Source organism: Pongo pygmaeus, chromosome 11 (assembly GCF_028885625.2).
Source record: "Pongo pygmaeus isolate AG05252 chromosome 11, NHGRI_mPonPyg2-v2.0_pri, whole genome shotgun sequence".
NCBI classification, from domain to species: domain Eukaryota; kingdom Metazoa; phylum Chordata; class Mammalia; order Primates; family Hominidae; genus Pongo; species Pongo pygmaeus.
This window is the reverse complement of record NC_072384.2, coordinates 71,467,506-71,489,879: the sequence shown is the minus strand read 5'-3', so window position 1 is coordinate 71,489,879 and position 22,374 is coordinate 71,467,506. Positions and strand designations below refer to the sequence as shown.

General features: G+C 39.2%; 1 protein-coding gene and 1 non-coding gene across 8 annotated transcripts in view; both read left to right on the top strand.

The window, feature by feature from the left end:
- SLC25A12 (solute carrier family 25 member 12) overlaps nt 1-22,374 on the top strand; it is a 225,185-nt gene that overhangs the window by 135,496 nt on the left and 67,315 nt on the right. For 3 of the 7 annotated variants that reach the window (XM_054477026.2, XM_054477028.2, XM_054477029.2), the window contains exons 3-4: nt 6,073-6,215; nt 16,973-17,088. In XM_054477026.2, the coding sequence (XP_054333001.1) occupies nt 6,073-6,215; nt 16,973-17,088 (259 nt within the window). Of the gene's footprint in view, nt 1-1,608; nt 1,769-2,974; nt 3,195-6,072; nt 6,216-16,972; nt 17,089-22,374 lie in introns of those variants that run through there. The other 4 variants (XM_063648306.1, XM_063648304.1, XM_063648305.1 and 1 more) reach the window with 2 other exon arrangements.
- On the top strand, nt 16,252-16,358 carry LOC129032224 (U6 spliceosomal RNA). Its single transcript, XR_008501245.1, has one exon. It is a non-coding gene; the product is annotated as a U6 spliceosomal RNA (small nuclear RNA).

The window sequence follows — 22,374 nt, the reverse complement described above, 5'->3', positions numbered from 1 at the left end:
GTTATAGGAAGTTGGTGTGAAACGGCCTCCAGACCCTGTTCTCCTGCCTCATACCCAATATTTAATTACCACTTTTAAAAAAGAACATGTGATATTTGATTTTCTGTTTCTGCATTAATTCTGCTTAGGATAATGGCCTCCAGCTGCATCCACATTGCTGCAAAGGACATGATTTCAGTCTTTTTTATGGATGCATAGTATTCTATGAAGTAGATGCCATACAGAGCGCTTTTATTGTGTGTTTGTGTTTTCTATTTAGTGGTTGTAGTCCTGGAGGTCAAATTCAGATATTAGAGAATAGACACCTCTGTGGCAAAAAGAACAATTGTTGCCAAATCTTCTTAATACAAAATCTCTGAAATGTTTTCATGTGCTCCCCCCTCTTTTATCATCTGTTAATGAAACAAAGAAGCAACACAAGCAGTTGTGAAGAGCGAGAACAAAGATCACCATAATCCCATTTCTAGTATTTTCTTTTTTCTTTTTTTAAATTTGAGATGGAGTTCTGCTCTTGTCACCCAGGCTGGAGTGCATTGGTGCAATCTCGGCTCACTGCAACCTCTGCCTTCCGGGTTCAAGAGGTTCTCTTGTCTCAGCCTCCCGAGTAGCTGGGATTACAGGCACCTGCCACCACGCCCAACTAATTATTATTATTTTTTTGAGACAGAATTTTACTCTTGTTGCCCAGGCTGGAGTGTAATGGTGCGATCTCAGCTCACCGCAACCTCCGCCTCCCGGGTTCAAGCGACTCTCCTGCCTCAGCCTTCCGAGTAGCTGGGATTATAGGCATGCGCCACCACACCCGGCTAATTTTGTATTTTTAGTAGAGACGGGGTTTCTCCATGTTGGTCAGGCTGGTCTCGAACTCCCGACCGACCTCAGGTGATCTCCCTACCTCAGCCTCCCAAAGTGCTGGGATTACAGGCTTGAGCCACTGCGCCTGGCCAGGATTTGAGCATTTTTATGATTATATATAATGTATACTTCTGTGTATGTACCTATATATTGCTAAATTTCTTTTCAAAAGGACTGAATTTGACAAAAGCAAGATGTATAGGACGGTATAAATAGTATGCTATCATATAAAAAAGAGAAATGGTAAGAATTTCATATATACACATATATATTTGGGTGTATATATATTAACATTATATATATAATTTACTTGTTTATGGATAAAACATCTCTAGAAGGATACATAAGAAATCGATTGCCTCTGGGGTGGGTAATTGAATGATTGGGAACAGAAGTAGGAGGAAGACTTTTCACTGTATATTCTTTGGTACCTTCTGAATTTTGAATGGTATGAATGTAATACTATTAAAATAATAAAGAGCCATTAGCAATAGGTAAAAGTACCCACTGTCTTTTCTTTTTCATGCCCACTGTTGGTTCAGGCCTCAAGCTGTTTCACCTGTATCTTTTATTTATTAATTTTTTTGAGATGGAGTCTTGCTCTGTCGCCCAGGCTGGGTGCAGTGGTGCTATCTTGGCTCGCTGCAACCTCTGCCTCCCAGGTTCAAGCAATTCTCTTGCCTCAGCCTCACGAGTAGCTGGGTCTACAGGTGCGTGCCACCACACCTAGCTAATTTTTTGTATTTTTAATAGAGACGGGGTTTCACCGTGTTAGCCAGGATGGTCTAGATCTCCTGACCTCGTGATCTGCCTGCCTCGGCCTCCCAAAGTGCTGGGATTACAGGTCTGAGCCACTGCATCCGGCACTCACCTGTATCTTTGTAATAGCCACTTACCAGCCTCCCTGTTCCAGGTTAGTTCCTGTCTCCTCCACTCACCTTTTATGTTGCCATCAAGGATAGCACAGATCAGGTATGTCTCTCCTTTCTTCTTAAACTTTTAGTAGTGTCCCATGGCTCGCAGAATAAAGTTCAGACTCTTCTGTTTAGCATTCAAAGTCTTCTACCATTTGGTTTCAAACTGCCTTTTCTACTACATGTATTTGTATACGCTCTCTTTATTACCATTTCTCTCTCAAACTAACCCTTCTCCCAGAAAAGAAAAAAAAAAGGGTATTTTTTGTTTCAACATTTGTTCACATTAGTTTTTTGTGTTTTTGTTTTGTTTTGTTTTTGTTTTTAGCTTGAAATACCCATTCTCTCCACTTGCAATTGAAATTGGATTTAACTTTTAAGGTCCATTCCAAGTGTTGCCTTTCTCCCTCCGTTCCCTGGCCCCATCCCACCAGTCCTAAGAATGAATCACTCCTTTTTGGTTCCCGTAGTATATTTCTCATACGATTGCTTGCAACCCATATTCTAGTTACTGGTGGACGGAACTAGTAACAGGAACTAGTAATTGACTAGTAACTTGTCAGTCTACTTACATTTTGTTTTTAGACTTCCTTGTATCCATCCTTCTTTCCAGTTGCAACAGTCTTCCTCATATTGTGCCTTTCCTCACTCCTGCCTATTCTTAACTCTAGTGGTTTTGTGATCTTGGTGGAACATGTCCAATTATCTCGTACATGTTAAGAATGAGGAAGAAAAGCAATTGACAGGAATTGATGGAATCAACTTACCATTAGTGTAAATATCTTGCAGTTTGCTTTTTCTTTATCCTATGTTTATATACTTATTGTTTTGAAACTTATTGTTTTCTTTATCCTATGTTTATATATTTACTGTTTTGAAATTTCAAAGATTATTTTGTCTTCATTGTATAAGTGTGTGAAATATCTAGAGGCCTAGGAGGACAATAAACTTGTCTAGGGACTCACAAAGGGTTAGTGGTAGAGCCAAGGTTTAAACCCAAAACCCCTTCAAGAATGGCTTTTATAGTCAGGTATAGAGAACATGACTTTATTTTGGGGTGATATTTCTTGAATGCTTTTGGTAGCACCAATTAGTTAAAAAAAAAAAAGTCCACATTGGGCTACTTCTTTTTATTTTTGTTCTACAGCACAAGTCATCAAGCAACCCCTGAGCTACTTTTTTTTTTTTTTTTTTTTTTGAGACAGGGTCTTGCTCTGTCTTCCAAGCTGGAGTGCAGTGGTGCAATCTTGGCTCACTGCAACCTCCGCCTCCCAGGTTCAAGTGATTCTCCCACCTCTCAAATGCTTTGAATGCTAAACAGAAGAGTCTGAACTTTATTCTGCAAGCCGTGGAACAGTACTAAAAGTTTTAGAAGAAAGGAGAGACATAATCTGATCTGTGCTATTCCTGATGGCAACATGGAAGGTGAGTTGAGGAGAGAGGAACTAACTTGGGACAGGAAACTAGGAAGTAGCTATTACAAAGATACAGGTGAGGGCCTGGCATGGTGGCTCACATCTGTAATCCCGGCACTTTGGGAGGCCGAGGCAGGTGGATCACAAGGTCAGGAGATTGAGACCATCCTGGCCTAACACGGTGAAACCCGTCTCTACTAAAAATACAAATTCAAGTGATTCTCCCATTCCTCTCAGTCTCCCAAGTAGATGGGACTAAAGGCGCATGCCACCATGCTTGGCTAATTTTTGTATTTTTAGTAGAGATGGCATTTCACCATGTTGTTCAGGCTGGTCTCGAACTCTTGACTTCAAGTGATCTGGCCTCCTTGGCCTCCCAAAGTGTTGGGATTACAGGCGTGAGCCACTGCGCTTGGCCACTGGGCTACTTCTTATGCAGGCTGATATAGCACTTGTGGTGGTAGTCTCTGTGGCTTTTTTTGTTTGTTTTTTGTTCTTTTGGACAGGGTCTTGCTCTGTCACTCAGACTGGAGTGTGGTGGCACAATCATGGCTCACTGTAGTCTCGACCTCCCAAGTTCCAGTGATCCTCCCTCCTCAGCATCCTGCATAGCTGGGACTACAGGTGTGCACTACCATGCCCAGCTACTTTTCTAATTTTTTGTAGAGACCTGGTCTCTCCATGTTGCCCAGGCTGGAACTCCTGAGCTCAAGGGATCCTCCTGCCTTGGCCTCCCAAAGTACTGGGATTACAGGTGTGAGCCACTGTGCCTGGCCTAACTCTTTTCTTATTGAAAGAACAGGTGGCTTTGTTTAGTCAGATGCACAAATGGAGACGTTTGCAATACTTGACCAGAAAGCAAACCAACAATCATTTGCCCTGATTCTTCTTCCCCATCTTGTTTCCCAGAAGCAACCACTTGTAACTCTTTTAGCTATTTCATTTGGTATTTCCCTTCACATTTCTATATTGATATTTCTAGACATTTTTGACTTTCTGTTATAGTAGCTGAGGTCTTAGCTTCCTTATACTACTTCCTCTCACATTCCTCTCAGTATATTTATAATTTTATTTTTTTTTTGAGACAGGGTCTTGCTCTGTTGCCCAGGCTGGAGTACAGTGGCATGATCACTGCTCACTGCAACCTCCACCTCCCAGGCTCAAGCAATCCTCCCACCTCAGCCTCCTGAATAGTTAGGACTATAGGCACGTGACATCATGCCCAGCTAATTTGTGTATTTTTGTAGAGATGGGGTTTTGCCATGTTGCCCAGGCTGGTCTTGAACTCCTGGGCTCAAGCAATCGCCTGCCTTGGCCTCACCAAGTGCTGGAATTACAGGTGTGAGCCACTGCACCTGTCCTATTTATAATTTTTATTAAATTAACATTTGATATCTATATTATTCTGACTATAAATACTGTTTATTTTGAGCCAAGTCATGGATTATGATATTTTCTATTTTTGTACAATAAAAGTAATTTCTCATAGTTAAAAATTACCAAACTTTTGATTTGCCTAGTTATTTGTGTACCTATTACCAATTCATTCATTTGCCAAATATTTACTGAGTGCCTACTATAAGCCGGGCATCATTCTTGGTGTTTGGGATATATTAGTAAACAAATTAGACAAAGATTCTTTCCCTTGTGACACATTCTAATTGGGAGATAGACAATAAACATAAGAAGTAGAATATAAAGTATGTTAGAAAGAGGTGCTGAGGGAAAAAAAAGCAGGACTGTTGAGGAGCATGATGCCCTTAATTCATGATTCTTTATATGTGACCTGGTTTTTCTCTCTGAAAACTTGTAGAATTTTCACTTCATTTGGATGTTCTGCAATTTAACGATGATGGGCCAGGCCCTAGTGTAGATGTTCACTTTAATTTTTCGTGCTTGACATTTTGTGAGCCCTTGTATTCTTCAGTTCTGATATTACTGCTTTGTTGGTTTACTGAAGTAACAATCAATCTGATGCAACTCAAGGAGAAGAGCTTTGGTTGTTCATGTTTGGTCATCCCATAGTATATAAAGCCCTTAAATTAATGAGTTTCTTTGATGCAGGTGTTATTATTATTTTATTTAAAAAATTATTGATGTAAAAAATCACTGATGTCAAAGAATATTTTAATTTATTTCCTATTTCCGGCTACTGGAACTTGGAATGATGAAAGGTCTTGTTTGTTATTCCTTTCTCATTCATTTCGCTTCTAAGGTTTGGCAGGTTACGTGTCTCCCTGGTGCTCTTGTAGACAGGAAGCCTCTGGGAGTCACTTTCAGGTCCTGGCTGCCCTTTCACTTTTCTTAGTCTTTTCATATCTTTTATCTTACCAATATATGTATTTTTAATTGAGATAAAATTCACATAAAGTAAAATTCACCATTTTAACCATTTTAAAGTATACAATTCAGTGTTTTTTTTTAAAGTATATTTACAATGTTGTATGATGTTACCACTATCTAATTCCAGAACATTTTCATCATCCCCAAAGAGAAATCTGATACCCAGTAAGCAGTTAACTCCCATTCCCCCTCTCCTTTCAGCTCCTGGCAACCAATATTCTGCTTTCTGATTCTATAGTCTTGCCTATTGTGGACATGCCACGTAAATAGTATCACATAATATATGGCCTTTAGTGTCTGTCTTCTTTCACTTATCATAATGTTTTCAAGGTTCATACATGTTGTGCATGTATAAGTACTATAAAATGTTTTTAAATCAGGCTCTGAATATTTGATTTTTCAGTATCCAGAGAAAAATTCTGCATTTATTATCTTTATTTTGATTTTAATAGTGGCCTTTAATTTACCTTTTCACAAAACATCTATTTGGATATAAAATGATATTGGATAATTTTTCGGTATGCATTATTTATTTATTTTTTTAGTATGCCAGTACTGAGGTTGATGGAGAGCATTACATGACCCCAGAAGACTTTGTTCAGCGCTATCTTGGACTGTATAATGATCCAAATAGTAACCCAAAGATCGTGCAGCTCTTGGCAGGAGTAGCTGATCAAACCAAGGATGGGTAAGTATCTTCATGCATTTTCTGAAAACTAATGTTCTGGAATATATTGTTAAAAATTTAAAAAACCAGCCAGGCACGGTGGCTCATGCCTGTAATCCCAGCACTTTGGGAGGCTGAGGCGGGCGGATCACCTGAGGTCGGGAGTTTGAGACCAGCCTGACCAACATGGAGAAACCCTGTCTCTACTAAAAATACAAAATTAGCTGGGCGTGGTGGCCCATGCCTGTAATCCCCAGCTACTCGAGAGGCTGAGGGAGGAGAATCGCTTGAATCCGGGAGGTGGAGGTTGCGGTGAGTCGAGATCGAGCTATTGCACTTCAGCCTGGGCAACAAGAGCAAAACTCTGTCTTAAAAAAAAAAAAAAAAATTAAACCCACAAGCTTACCTATGAGTATCTAGAATTTTAATATTAGTAAACATGTAATTAGTAATTACCAATTTGCTCATTAGTAATTAGGAAATATGTTTTTAAAATAAATATATTATTATTATATTTTTGGGATACATAAATCGTTATGAAAAATGTATTCAGGCTGGGCGCGGTGGCTCACGCCTGTAATCCTAGCACTTTGGGAGGCCAAGGTGGGTGGATCACAAGGTCAGGAGATCGAGACCATCCTGGCTAACACGGTGAAACCCCATCTCTACTAAAAAAATACAAAAATTAACCAGACATGGTGACGGGCGCCTGTAGTCCTAGCTACTTGGGAGGCTGAGGCAGGAGAATGGCGTGAACCCAGGAGGCAGAGCTTGCAGTGAGCCGAGATCGCGCCACTGCACTCTAGCCTGGGTGACAGAGCAAGACTCCGTCTCAAAAAAAGAAAAATGTATTAAAAAAACATTTTGTTTGGAAAAATAATTGAAGCTTTATGTTGAAAAAAATGAGGATGCCAGGCAAGTATTCCACTTTATAGGTCAAATTCTGAGCCAATAATTTTTAAACCACACTAACTGGAGATCCATGTTTTGTTTTGTTTTGGTCTACATTAAAAATTTTTTTTTTATATATATATAATATATATTTTTTTGAGATGGAGCCTTGCTCTATTGCCCAGGCTGGAGTACACTGGCGTGATCTCAGCTCACTGCAACCTCCACCTCCTGGGTTCAAGTGATTCTCCTGCCTCAGTCTCCCAAGTAGCTGGGATTACAGGTATGTGCCACCACACCTGGCTGATTTTTGTATTTTTAGGAGAGACAGGGTTTCACCATGTTGGCCAGGCTGATCTCGAACTCCTGACCTCAAGTGATCTGCCTGCCTCGGCATCCCAAACTGCTGGGATTAGAGGTGTGAGCTACCATGCCCAGCCTTTAAAAATTGGTATATACTAGTTGTATAATTAAACTATATATTTTATTCACAGTTTATAAAAATGGTGTTATTTACTGCGATTATCAAGGATACAGGCATTTCTTTTTTTCGAAAAAATATTTCAGGGGAAAAGCCACATTTTATGTTGAATAATCTGAGCAGAATGAGTTCCAAATAACCAAGTATATTTCTTCCATTCATTCAATAGGTATTGAGTGCCTACTATGCCTTAGGTACTGTTCTTGGTGCTGGAATTATTAATATATCAGTGAAAAAGCCACGAAAAGATAATAAAAAAGTGAATTATGGTATGTTAGAAGGCTGTAAGTACTATGATGAAAAATAAATTAGGGGAGAGTTTAGGGAGTGATATTTATTAATTTATCTCTCTATTTATTTGGCAAACATTAATTGAACAGCCATTGTTTGTCAGGCACTGTTGGGCCTTACAAATACAAACATAAATGAGGCTTTTGGCCTTCAAAAGAAGGTAATAGCTTACTGAGAAAGAAAATGACTAAACAAAGGAAAAAAGTAACACTTCTGAAATGAGGTGCTGTCATAGGTATATGAGAGGTATAGAGGGAACCCAAGAAAGCATGGTTAACTGTTTTGGGTGGTCAGGACAGCATCACAGAAGAGGTAATGCTTGAGTGAAATCTGGCAGGATGAGTACAAGCTTGTTAGTAGTTGGATAAGTAGGGACGAGAATTCCAGGAAAGGGAATAGGAACGGCATGAAACATTAAGGGGTGTGTGTGTGTGTGCGCGTGTGCTCACATTAGTGAATGGCAGTGGAGGAGGGTTGTGTTGCAAGTACTTTGATGTGGCTGTGGCATTGCTTTGTTGTTGGGGGAGATGTAGTTGGAGTGGCTGAAGGCTTTTGACTCTGTCTTGCAGATATTTTTAGCCTGGTAGTGTATGGATGTGTGAAAACACAGAAATAACAAGGGGCATCTTGCTAGAGTGTCAGTTTACTCAACTCAGGGGAGAAAAACAATCATTATTTGTATTAAAATCATATATGGCTGTATTATGGAGTGAATGTAATATTTGCATGAATTAGATAAAGAAAATTTTGGCTTGTTATGGCAGTTTCAGTCTACATCTCCAAGCCTCCAGGGCCTAGGCTCTTTCTCCTACCTGTTAGGTGCTTATGTGACAAACTTTGAGAAACTAGGCAGTAAGCAGTCTAAAAATTATTTCCATTACCACAGATGTAAACAGATTTTAGAAATGGTGGGTTGGAATGGGACAAGACTCGCATGCAATAGAATCAATTTAGGTAGCTATTGTAATAAAGTGGAAAGATTGGTGTCTAAGTTCTTTGAGTCCAGGATTAGTACTGTATTCAGTTTTATTGTCCCATAGAACCTTGCACAGTGTGTGAAATTTACTATGTGTTCAACAAATGTTTGTTTTGGAAAGATTTTATATCATTTATAAATGGCAGGTATTGGGAAACTTGTATACATTTTAGGTCTATTCTCTCAAAATATCATATCAGCTGATAAATCACTGTGGATCATTCAATCATAGGATCTTTCAATAATGATTAGACAATAAAGCAAATGAAAATTAATTATACCTATCAGAATTCCTTCATCAAAATTATTAAAGGTAACATATATATTTAGCTCTTTTAGAAATTATCAGAGTATTTATTGTTAGTAATTTGGTCTAAGACCTGATTTCAGAATATCCATATATTTTCAAATGTTTCCTTTTGTGACCATCTGCTCTATTCTATCTCAGTAGTGTATCTTCTTTGAAACTTCATGTGGTTCTCCTAGGCTGAGTTGCATTGTTAAAATAGGACATTTTCTTCTCTTTTTTTTTTTTTTTTGTTGGAGATGGATTCTCACTCTGACACCCAGGCTGGAGTGCAGTGGTGTGATCTCAGCTCACTGCAACCACTGCCTTCCAGGTTCAAGTGATGATTCTCCTGCCTCAGCCTCCCAAGTAGCTGGGATTATAGGTGCATGCCACCATGCCCGGCTAATTTTTCTGTTTTTAGTAGAGATGAGGTTTCACCATTTGGCCAGGCTTGTTGTCTCGAACTCCTAACCTTGTGATCCGCCCACCTCGGCCTCCCAAAGAGCTGGGATTGCAGGCATGAGCCACCGTACCCAGCCCATTTTTCTTCTTATAATCATCTTTTTAAAAAGATATTCTCTGCTGGGCACAGTGGCTCACACCTGTAATCTCAGCACTTTGGGAGGCTGAGGCGGGAGGATCGCTGGAGGCCAGGAGTTTGAGACCAGCTTGGACAACATGGTGAAACCCCATCTCTACACAATTAAAAAAATTATCCAGTTGTGGTGGTGTGTGCCTATAGCCTTAGCTACTTGGGAGAATGAGGCAGGAGGATTGATTGAGCCCAAGTGTTTGTGGCTGCAGTGAGCTATAACTGAGCCACTGTACTCCAGCCTGAGGGGCAAAATGTGAGATTCTGTCTTAACGAAAAAGACAAAAGATATTCTTTATTCTCCCTCTTTCTGTTTTCTACCCCTTAACCCAGGGCAGTGATGAAATATTAGAATAGCTTATTTGGTACATTGTTTCCTGCCCCGAAATGTGTTCCTCAGTTCTATCATAGTTTTTTGATGATGAGTCCTATAGATATGTTACGTGAAATGGCAACATATAATATTGCTATAACCACTCAAGACCAAGTCTGAATGAGTGGAACTAGTATAGACAAGTTCAAGTGATTTGGTTAAGTGTGTGAGAAAAATTGGTCTAGGAGTGGTTGAAACACGCTCTTTTGTGCTCTGCAATCCTTCCCCTATGTTTTCCAGGATGTTAACTGTTCCTCTCTCTTGTTCCTCATCTCCTTTCCCCCAATAGATAGTAAAATAAGTAGGAGTGTTTGGATATGGGTGCTTGCTGTAGAAAGCCATGTAACATACAAAACAGTATTATATATTATAAATAGCACAATCAGTTGTCTAAAAGTAAAAGCCATTAGCCAAGTATTATTTGTGGGATTGTGGCTTAAGCTTTGAAGTTCTGGTGTATAATGTAAAGCAAAATGATTTTATGCATTTAATGCAGGTCTCAGAGACTATAATTGTGTGATCTAATCTAAAATATTTAGACAGTTGCTTACTTGAAATTTTAACTTCTAGAACCATAGTTTCTATATTTAGTCCTAGTCAGAATTTTATCTGGAGGTTCTGTTCTCCTATGATGTAGAAAACTAGTGTTCTTTTCTTCTACTTTTTCCTCCAAGTGTTTTCCTTTATGTTACACAGGCATATAGAGGAACCTTTTATGCAGAAATCTTGATTGTTTTAAAAATTGTAAAATTAACATATTAATATTTTGTCATTTTATTAGTTCCTATTTACTAAATTAAAAAGGGGCTTCGTAGAAAATTTTTAAAAAACACACCAAATTCAGAAAATATATTTTTCAAAGTTATAAAATGAATACATGTTCTTTCTAAAAAGTCAGACAATGGGGTAATACGGTAAAAAGTGAAAGTACCTCCTTATCCCCATTACAAGGAAAACTAATAGAGTGTGAACTAATCAGTAGTTTCTTCACTCAACAGTTAGTAGCTTGTGGTTTGCATATATTCTATTAAAGTCTTGATTGGGCCCTTCTAGCAATAAAGGAATCCATGGCAGGATAAAGGGAAAAGGAGCCTTAAAAATATTCTGGAGCCAGGCATGGTGGTTCACGCCTATGATCCCAGCACTTTGGGAGGCCAAGGCAGGAGGATCTCCTGAGGCTAGGAGTTCAAAACCAACCGGGGTAACATAGCAAAACCCCGTCTATACAAAAACATTTAAAAATTAACCGAGCATCGTGGTGCTTGTCTGTAGTCCCAGCTACTCGGGAGGCTGAGACAGGAGGATCACTTGAACCCAGGATTTCTAGGTTACAGTGAGCTCTGATTGCACCATTGCTCTCCAGCTGGGAGACAGATTGAGACCTTGTTTCTTTAAATAAATAAATAAATAAATACATAAATACATAAATAAAATTCTGGAACATGCTTGCTTTATGTTAGCATTGCGGACTATTTCTTGCTTTCAGAAAAGTATTGTTGCATTATAATGCAGTAAGTATATAATGACTGTGGGCTTAAAATAGAGGAGAGTATCAGAGAGACTGTCAGTGGCCTATTTTTCTCTCATTCCTCCCAACATTTTATTATGAAAATTTTCAAACATTCAAGAAAGTTGAAAGAATTTTATAGTGAACACCCATATATCTACCACCTAGACTACCACATAGATTATATTTATTATTATTATTTTATTTATTTATTTTTATTTTTATTATTATTATTTTTGAGACAGGGTCCCACTCTGTTGCCCAGGCTGGAATGCAGTGGCGTGATCATGGCTTACTGCAGTCTCGACTTCCTGAGCTCAAATGATCCTCCTACCTCAGCCTCCCAAATAGTTGGGACCACAGGCGCCTGCCTCATGCACAGCTAATTTTTATTTATTTTTGTATTTTTTGTAGAGATAGGGTCTTTCTGTGTTGCTTAGGCTGGTCTTGAACTTTTGGGCTTAAGCAATCCTCCCCCTTTGGCCTTCCCAAGTGCTGGGATTACAGGCGTGAGCCACTGCACCTGGCCAGATTCTACTATTAACATCTGACTATTCTTGCTTTTTCATATGTCCATCCATCCCTCTATCCTTCCATCAATCCATCTTATTTTTTAATACATTTCAGAGTAAAGTGCAGACATTGATATAGTTCTGAAATATTTTAGCATGCACATTATTTACTAGTGTTTTTTGTTTTGAGGATTTTTTGTTGTTGTTGTTTGTTTTGAGACAGAGTGTGTCTCTGTTACTCAGGCTGGAGTGCAGTGGCCCGATCTCGGCTCACTGCAACCTACACCTCCCAGGTTCAAGCAATTCTCATACCTCAGCCACCCAAATAGCTGGGATTACAGGCATGCGCCGCTATGCCAGGCTAATTTTTTTTGTATTTTTAGTAGAGACGGGGTTTCACCATGTTGGCCAGGCTGGTCTCAAACTCCTGACCTCAAGTGATCCACTGACCTCAAATGATCCACCTGTCTCAGCCTCCCAAAGTGCTGGGATTACAGGTGTGAGTCACCATGCCCAGCCTTTGAGTGTTTTTCTTTAAATGTAAGACTCGCACATAGTAAGAAAATGTAAAACTCAAAGGTGTATTTGCTGAGCTTTGACAAATGTACGCACCTAGGTAACCTCAAGTGACTTTTTTTTAATCGTGTTAAAATATACATAACATTTACCATTTTAATAATTTTTAAGTGGACAGTTCAGTGGCTTTAAGTGCATTCACATTGTTATGCAACTATTATCATATCCAAGGCCAGGTGCAGTGGCTCATGGCTGTAATCCCAGCACTTTGGGAGGCTGAGGCGGGCAGATCACCTGAGGTTAGGAGTTCAAAATCAGCCATGGCTAACATGGTGAAACTCCGTTTTAATAAAAATACAAAAATTAGCCTGGTGTGGTGGCACGCACCTGTAATCCCAGCTACTGAGGAGGCTGAGGCAGGAGAATTGCTTGAATCCAGAAGGTGGAGGCGGAGGTTGCAGTGAGTCGAGATCGTGCCATTGCACTCCAGCTTGGGCAACAAGAGCAAAACTCCGTCTCAAAAAAAAAAAAAATTGTCGTATCCATTTGCTGAACATTTTTATCATTCCATACTGAAACCCCATACCCATTACATAATGACTCCCCATTCTCTCTCCTTCCACTCCAACCAGCCCCTGATAACCAGTACTCCACTTATTGCTACTATTTTAGCTGTCTCACGTATGTGGAACAATATAATATTTGTCCTTTTGTGTCTGCCTTATTTCATTTAGCATAATGTTTTCAAGGCACATCTATATTACAGCATATGTCAGAATTCCATTCCTTTTTAAGGCTAAATAATGTACTCAGTTGATTTATTTTTTATTTATTTATTTTTTAGAGATAGAGTCTTACTGTCACCCAGGCTGAAGTGCAGTGGCACAATCACAGCTCATTGCAGCCTCGAACTTGGGGCTCAAGCGATCCTCTTGCCCTAGCCTCCTGAGTAGCTAGGACTACAGGCATGTGTCACCATAACAGGCTGATTTTTGACTAATTTTTAAGTTGTTGGTACTTTTGTGTATTTTCATGATACATCTGAATATATATCTCGTGTGATACATCTGAATATATCTGAAGGTAACTGAGTATTGAGGGATGGCTGAGTATTGCCCCAATAGCTTCTTGTAATAGTAGTCTACTTACTAATGCCAGATACTCTTTCTGGTTTTCAACTGTAGCTTTAAAATTGGGAAAGGGTTAGGAGATACACAGTAATGGAAGAACACCAATTGAAGGCAGGAGTTAGGAGTCTTTAAGTAGACTCACTGATTTGCTGAATGTCTTTGAGGAAGATCACTTAACGTTTGCCTTTCTAAGCGTCCTTCTGGCTCAAAAGTTGCATGAATATATGATTTGCCTTTTTGAATATGCTGACAGACAAAATGTAGATATTTAGTAAATTCCATAGACTTTCTATTTTAAACAAAGGGCTACTTAATTGGAAACCTATGTGACAAGAGTCTCAAATCCACAAGGACAGTGTGGTCTGTAGACAGATAATTGATGAGCCCTGTTTGGTTGATTTTCTGAAGGAGAAAGACTGCTTGTCTTCAAGGGGCTGGTGCTATTTGGGACCAGAAACCTAGTGTTGTTCACACTTGCAATTTATCAAAATAAACCAGAAAAACTTATTTATGGGAAATCTTGTGATTTCTTAATGTCAACTAATGCAACTAAAAAATAGTACTTTGCATGCCAAAGAAAACACATCTTTGAACCAAATTCAGTCTGCCAGCTGGTAGTTTGTGACCTTTGCTAGTTAAGGAAGAAGTTTTTGGCCTCTTCTCATAAATACAGAAGGTTTTACTACTGAGCATGAAATTTGTTTTAAAGCTACATATTCTGTATTTCAGGGTAGGTGAATTTTTTATGTCTTGATGCTATTTTGTAAAAGCCAATATGTTATGCCTTTTTAAAGAAAACCCATAATCAGCCTATTTCTTATTTTTAAAATTATTGGTCAGTCTGTTTTTTTCTTCCTCAAACAGAAATTGCATGAAAGATACACTATGGAAAGTCCTTGTATCAATTAACACATTTTGAAATATATAGAATAATTAACATTGGACAATCAAGGAAAGATTAGTTTCCTAGGAAAATACTTCATTGAAGACCAGTCTGCAGATCTGTGTGCATATGAGACACATTTTTATAATGCTGTTACTTGGACACTCACTACTAATGAGCAGCAAGATGGTATGGAATCTTTGTAGCAAGCTTGCTATGAAAGATCTGGTATATGCTGGCTTCGTAAGGTCACTGAAGGCAATTTCTGTGTAGTTTTGACCACTGGTTAATTTTATAACCTTGAGTATAATAGGACTCATTAAGTTCTAGAAACCCAACTTATGAGTTTCCCCCACTTTTTGTTAAGTTTTGTTTTGTTTTGAAATGGGTCTCACTCTGTTACCCAGGCTGGAGTACAGTGGCTATTCACAGGCACCAGCATTGCATACTACAGCCTTGAACTCCTGGGCTCAAGTGATCCTCATGCCTCATCCTTTTGAGTAGCTGGGACTACAGGTGCATGAGATTGCACCTGGCTCCCACCTTTTTTGTTTTGATTTTTCCTTTTAACATTTTTATTTAAAAATAAATTTTTTTTTAAACAGGGTCTGGCTCTGTTACCCAGGCTAGAGTACAGTGGCACAATCTTGGCTCACTGCAACCTCTGCCTCGTGGGCTTAAACTGTCCTCCCACTTCAGCCTCCCAAGTAGTTGGTACTACAGGTGCACACCACCACACCTGGCTAATTTTTGTATTTTTTTGTAGAGACAGGGTTTCACCATATTGCCTAAGCTGCTCTTGAACTCCTGAGCTCAAGTGATCTGCCTGCCTCAGCCTCCCAAAATGCTGGCATTACAGGCGTGAGCCACTGTGCCCTGCCTCTAAAAGTTTTATTTTAATTTAATTAATTTATGTATTGAGACAGAGTCTGGTCTGTCACCCAGGCTGGAGTGCGGTAGCATGATCATGGCTTATTACAGCCTCTACTTCCTGGGCTCAAGCAATCCTCCCACCTCAGCCTCCTGAGTTGTTGGGATTACGGGTGTGTACCACCATGCCCAGCTAATTTTTTATTTTTACTTTTTGTAGAGGTGGAGTCTCCCTATGTTGCCCAGGTTGGTCTTAAACTCCTGGACTCAAGCAATCCTCCTGCCTCAGCCTCCCAAAGTGCGGGGATTACAGATGTGAGCCACTGTGCCTGGTCAAAATTTTTATTAGTGATATTTCAAACATGTATAACAGAGAATAATGTAAATTCTATGAACTCATCACCTACTTTTAATCATTACCAAAATAATTATTTTGTTTATACCTCCATCTCTTCTCCATCCTCTGGATTATTTTGAAGCAAATTCTAGATGACGTATTTCATTTGTAAGTGTCTCACTGTGTATCTCTAAAAGATAATGCTTAACAACAACCAAAAAAACCTCCTAAAAACATTGATTTCTTAATATCATCAAGCGTTTGCATTATATTGGTATTTCCATTTCCTGGATGATCTTATAAATTAAAAAACTTTTTTTTTACTTTGTTTAAATTGGAATCCAAATAAGGATGTGTATATTGTGATTCATTGTTATATCTCTTAGGTCTTTTAAGATTGAGATTCCCTGTGCTTGCCTCAGCAGCACATATAATAAAATTGGAATGATACAGAGATTAGCATGGCCCCTTAAAAAAAAGAAGAATCCTCTTCACAGCTTCATTAAAAATTATTTTTCTGCAACTATGGAATGTTTCTTCTGTCGTTTCCTACAGTCTGCATTTATGTGGTGGTGGTGAACATGTTCCTTTGTTCGTTGTATTTTCTGTAAATTAATGAATAGTTCTAGAGCAGTGTTTCTCAACAGGGGTGATTTTGCTCTCCAGGGGATATTTGGCAATGTCTGGAGACATTTTTGCTGGTCACAACTTGGGGATGCTATTGGCTTCTAGTGGGTAGAGGCCAGGGATGCTGCTAAACATGCTACAAAGCACAGGAAACCCCCACAACAAAGAATTATCCAACTTAAAATGTCAACAGTACTGAGGTTGAGAAACTGATCCAGAGACTTGATCAGATTCAGGTTTAATTATATTTTGCCTGGTTCTCTCTCTTCATGATGTTAGGAGCTATTGATTATTGCCCAGTTTCATTAATTTTCTATGGGCTTACAAAAGGGTGATATTCTAATTCTCCCTTCCTTCCTTATCTGAAGTACCTCTATAAATACAAACTACCCTTTATCAATTATTTGGTTACCCTGAGCTACAGTTTATATAGTAAAGGCAGATTAGATGCCTGATGCTTTCCCTTTCTTCACCAGCCAATGACGTTTTATATTTTATTCCAGGTTGATCTCCTATCAAGAGTTTTTGGCATTTGAATCTGTTTTATGTGCTCCAGATTCCATGTTCATAGTGGCTTTCCAGTTGTTTGACAAGAGTGGAAATGGAGAGGTGACATTTGGTAAGGGAAAAAGAAGATTATAAATGATAAGTTAATGATGCTGGTCCAGTCTTCAATTTCTGAATCTAGTAACTAAATATAGATTACTGCTTATTTAGGACCTGACCCATAATTGAATTTCCTAAAAGGATTTATGCAGGTAATGATGGATTTATTTTTTCAAAGCATTAAACTGTTGCCAAAGATGAAGAAGTGTAGTAATGCTGTTGCTTTAGCTCATTGAGTCACTGACACTTTCACATTCCTAAAATAAATAGTGTAAGATTTTCTTGTTCTGGGCCAGCCTGGGCAAAATTCCTTACGAGGTAGATTTTGAACAACATGAAACAATTTTCTCATTCTTTAAGTGATTTTTAGATAGGGAGTTCAGAGCTTCTCTTGTAGCATCCTTGGAAAATTGCTACTATGTCATTGTAACACCAAGAATGGAACTGAAGGAGGATATCAAGGCAAAATTAGTTAGTGTTCTCTGAACCTGAATTTTAGATTTCAGTTTTGGGAAAGAGGCTAGAATATTAAAATTGCCATCTGACATGGATGTAGAAATTTATTTAAATCCTCTAGTAGATGCATAGTCTAACACATTGTTGATGTTTCGCAGGTGTATACACTAGGATTTTTATTTGTAACCATATATTAAAGACACTTTTTTACAGAAATTAGTATATGTTTAGTAAAAGTATTGGCTAATTTTTCTTGCAACAATTTTTTCAATAAAAGCCATGTAGTAGTTAAAGGACCTTGAGCACTGCCCCCACCTTTTTAAAGGTTGCCACTGTTTTTATTGTGGCAAAAAACACAAGATAAAATGTACTGTCTTGACCATTTTAAAGTTACAGTTTAGTAGTATTAAGTATATTCACAATGTTGTGAAAGAGATCTCCAGAAATTTCTCATCTTGCAAAATTAAACTTAAGCCCCCTTTTATAGTGTGAATTGGCATGGATATTTGTAGAAACACCCTTGAAAATCAGGCTTTCCCTGAGCTATGGCACTAAACACTTATTCACTATTGTGTTTGAGTTATAAAATAGATGTCCTTTAGTTAAACTTGAAGGAAAAATTATCACTGCAATGGTCAAAGTGGTGAGAAAGTACAAGTCAGTCAATCAGAAGGACCAGTAGTGCCTTGGCTGTAATTTTGGTGGACACATTTTCTAGCTTGGCATTGATTGTTTTCTTCTTCCTTCTGCCCATTGACTCAACTATCTTCTGTATGAGAAGACTTTCCAAAAAAATGCTATGCAGAGTTTTTTGTTTTGTTTTGTTTTGTTTTTTTTGAGACGGAGTCTTGCCCTGTCGCCCAGGCTGGATTGCAGTGGCGTGATCTTGGCTCACTGCAACCTCTGCCTCCCGGGTTCAAGTGATTCTCCTGCCTCAGCCTCCTGAGTAGCTGGGATTACAGGCATGCGCCACCATGCCCAGCTAATTTTTGTATTCTTAGTGGAGATGGGGTTTTACCATGTTGGCCAGGCTGGTCTCAAACACTTGACCTCATGATCCGCCTGTCTCGGCCTCCCAAAGTGCTGGGATTACAGGCCTGAGCCACCGTGCCTGGCCTGCTATGCAGAGTTATTTAGATTTTTGCATATAAATCTTGCATCCTCCTCCTTTGGAGCAAGCTTCGGCCATCTTGCCTCCTGAAGAATGTTGACTTTCCTCAGAAACACCTAGATTCTGTAGTTTAAGGCACAAAACCTCCATCATCTCATTCAGCATTAACCATGTACTACTAGTAATGCTGCATTTTCTATTTTCAGTAGGTATCACACATGCTCACATATCTCACAAATGTGATGCAGAAATGCTTGGAAAATAACTTGATTCAGATGTCTGAGTTAGTGACAGTGCCCTGTGCTTATATCCTGTGTGCATTAAGAATTAGATCTCACAATCAAATTCTAATTTTTGTCCCTCTACCTTGATATCATGGTTCTTTGTGTCTCCTCCATTTAGTTACTTTTCCCAGTTTCTATTATTGTAAAATTAGTAACTCAAGCCACTTCATCCAACAGACTGTCAAGACCAACTGAATAATAAAGACACATGCCATTGTTGATAAATAGATTAAAATGAGTGTAGGAAGTAGCTAAGTTTACATATGCCTTATTTAATGTAAATGAAAGCTTGTAGTCATTAGATCTCAACTTTAGTTTTTTTTTTTTTTGGAGGTGGAGCCTCACTCTGTCACCCAGGCTGGAGTGCAGTGGCGCGATCTTGGCTCACTGCAACCTCTGCCTCCTGGGTTCAAGCGATTCTCCTGCTTCAGCTTCCCGAGTACCTGGGATTACAGGCGCCTGTCACCACGCCTCGCTAATTTTTGTATTTTTTTTAGTAGAGACAGGGCTTCGCCCATGTTGGTCAGGCTGGCCAGTCTCAAACTCCTGACCTCAGGTGATCCGCCCACTTCGGCCTCCCAAAGTGCTGAGATTACGGGCGTGAGCCACTGCGCCCAGCCAACTTTAGCTTTTTATAGGTCTTCTGTTTTTTTTTCAGACTATGATTTATGAATTAGAATTTTTAGAAATATAGTTAGGATTAAACACAAATCAGTTTTAGTTTTTACGGTACCAGGTATAAACTGAAGAACATATGAGCCCTCAAAAATCTTGCTTTCATTCTTTTCCTCCATAATCTAGAGACAGGAATATTATTATGGAATAAGAAAAAGATGAAGCCATGTGCAGTGGCGCATACCTGTAGTCTCAACTCCCAAAGGAGTGATTTCAGCTCCTTGGGAGGCTGAAATGGGAGGATCTCTTGAGCCCATAGTTTGAGGCCAGCTTGCACAACATAGTGATACCCAGTCTCTAAAAAATTTGAAACATTTTTTAAAAGCTGTACCCTGTTTCTGTTCTGGGTTCCCTGGCTAGCTGGTTGGCTCTTTTGATGGTGCTCACCTATTTCCTAAGGACTTTGACCATTTTGCCTTCTGTCCCTGCCTTCCTAGTTTTAAGGATCCACTTTGAGACAAATTTTCTTAAGTAGAATGAGAGAAATAATAAAAGAAAGTTTCCTTTCATATTTTTAAGAGGAAAAATATTGAAACTGTTGTAGCAAATGCCATTTAACAAGATTTCTAGGGACTGCTTATTTCAAGCCATATTCAAGACTACAGAATTTATGCATAAGGAAGTAATTAACTTGGAGTTTATTTTTATAGGATTTTGGATCTGGGGTGAAGGTCAGTTTTCATGTTTGTACCCACTTAGTAAAATGAATTGTGCTTATGTATTTATAGGCACATGTTTAGGTAAAAGGAAATTTTAGATCCATTCTAAATAGAGTTAAATCCTTTTCACCAAATGGCCTTCTGTTTTCTAGTTTGGAGCTATTTATAGTTTTCTCTTGTGCACATGAGAGAAAGTTGGAAGACAATATTAGATGCAAGGTGTAAGGAAGTGGAGAAAACCTGTTATGCCATCAACATCTCTTGTAGACTATGATGATAATGTTATCTGTGTACTTGTATATATTGTTCTCATTTATGCTTTTTTTAGATATGATTTTATACACATCAAATTACATACTTAAACTGTGTGCATCTTTGCAAGTATTTATATAAGTAGTAATATTGAACATTTACTTGAGTGTTTATATGAGGTTTTTTGTTGTTAAAGATACCTCTGCTCTGGGGAGAGGACTTAGATTGAGGCCTTGGAAATCCATTTCAGAATGTGAAAGCTCAGGAAAGGGTTCTGGAATTTTTTTAAGAGTGAATAAAATATTAGTTAATTGTTTCCTCTTTGATGTTTCTTTAATAAAACTTCTAATGCATGCTGTGGATAATTACTTAATGGTTTGTATATGTGTTACTGTCAGGTGGCATGAGCCTTGTAGAGGCCATTGCATGACTGGTGTGTGCTGGCTACAGTGTAAGTTTGCCTTGGTCTCCCCATTGTCCACAAGTGCACTGGAGATCCTGTTCAGTACTATTAGATTCAGGTAACCTAGATAAGCAGTTATACTACATCGTGTTGTCAGTAGCTGCCGTGCATTTAAAATCCAAATTAAAAAAAAGGCCGGGCGCAGTGACTCAGGTCTGTAATCCCAGCAGTTTGGGAGGCCGAGGTGGGCAGACTGCTTGAGCCCAGGAGTTCAAGACCAGCACGGGTGACATGGTGACACCCCATCTCTACTAAAAACACAAAAATTAGCCGGGCGTGGTGGCACATGCCTGTAGTCCCAGCTACTCGGGAAGCTGAGGCAGGAGGATTGCTTGAGCCTGGGAGGTGGAGGTTGCAATGAGTTGAGATTGTGCCATTACACTCTAGCCTGGGTGACGGGAGTGAAACCCTGTCTCAAATGAAAAAAAGGCCTATTGCCTTACTAAAGATTTAATCTTTTTTTTTTTTTTTTTTTAAGGGGCCAGGCGTGGTGGCTCACGCCTGTAATCCCAGCACTTTGGGAGGCCACGGCAGGCGGATCACAAGGTCAGGAGTTTGAGACCAGCCTGGCCAACAGGGTGAAACCCTGTCTCTACTAAAAATACAAAAATTAGCCGGGCGTGGTGGTGGGCACCTGTAATCCCAGTTACTTGGGAGGCTGAGGCAGGAGAATAGCTTGAAACTGGAAGGTGGAGGTTGCAGTGAGCTGAGATTGCGCCACTGCACTCCAGCCTGGATGAAAGAGTGCAACTCCGTCTCAAAAAAAAAAAAACAAAAAAAAAACCACCACAACAAACTGTTGTCTATTAACTTACAAAATGAGTATGAAACATGTTATATGTTCTGAGTTCTCTATTAACATCAACATTGTGTTCCAAATTTGGTGTTTGCCTAGGAATGGACACTCTTCAAAGTAAACTTTTCCAAGGACACATCCTCCCCCTCTGACTGAAGAAACCTCAAAAAGCAGAGATTCCTTTAAACGTAGTACTATGTTTGACCATTAATACATATAGCAAATAAAAATGTGTTCCATTTGTGCCTCTGAAATAGGCTGTTTTTCCCTGAAGGAGAGAATAAATTGGGATGGGTTAGGCACAACCACTGTTATTATTTTAAAGAGCCAGGAGATGGAAGTGTAGTTATGAAAAATGTACCCTTTCTCACTGGAAACAAAGCTATAGACATGCAATAATATGAAATTCTATGGTGGCCAGGTGCGGTGGCTCACGCCTGTAATCCCAGCACTTTGGGAGGCCGAGGTGGGAGGATCACCTAAGGTCAGGAGTTCAAGACCAGCCTGCTGGGCTGGGTGCAGTGGCTCATGCCTGTAATCCCAACACTTTGGGAAGCTGAGGTGGGTGGATCACAAGATCAGGAGTTTGAGACCAGCCTGGCC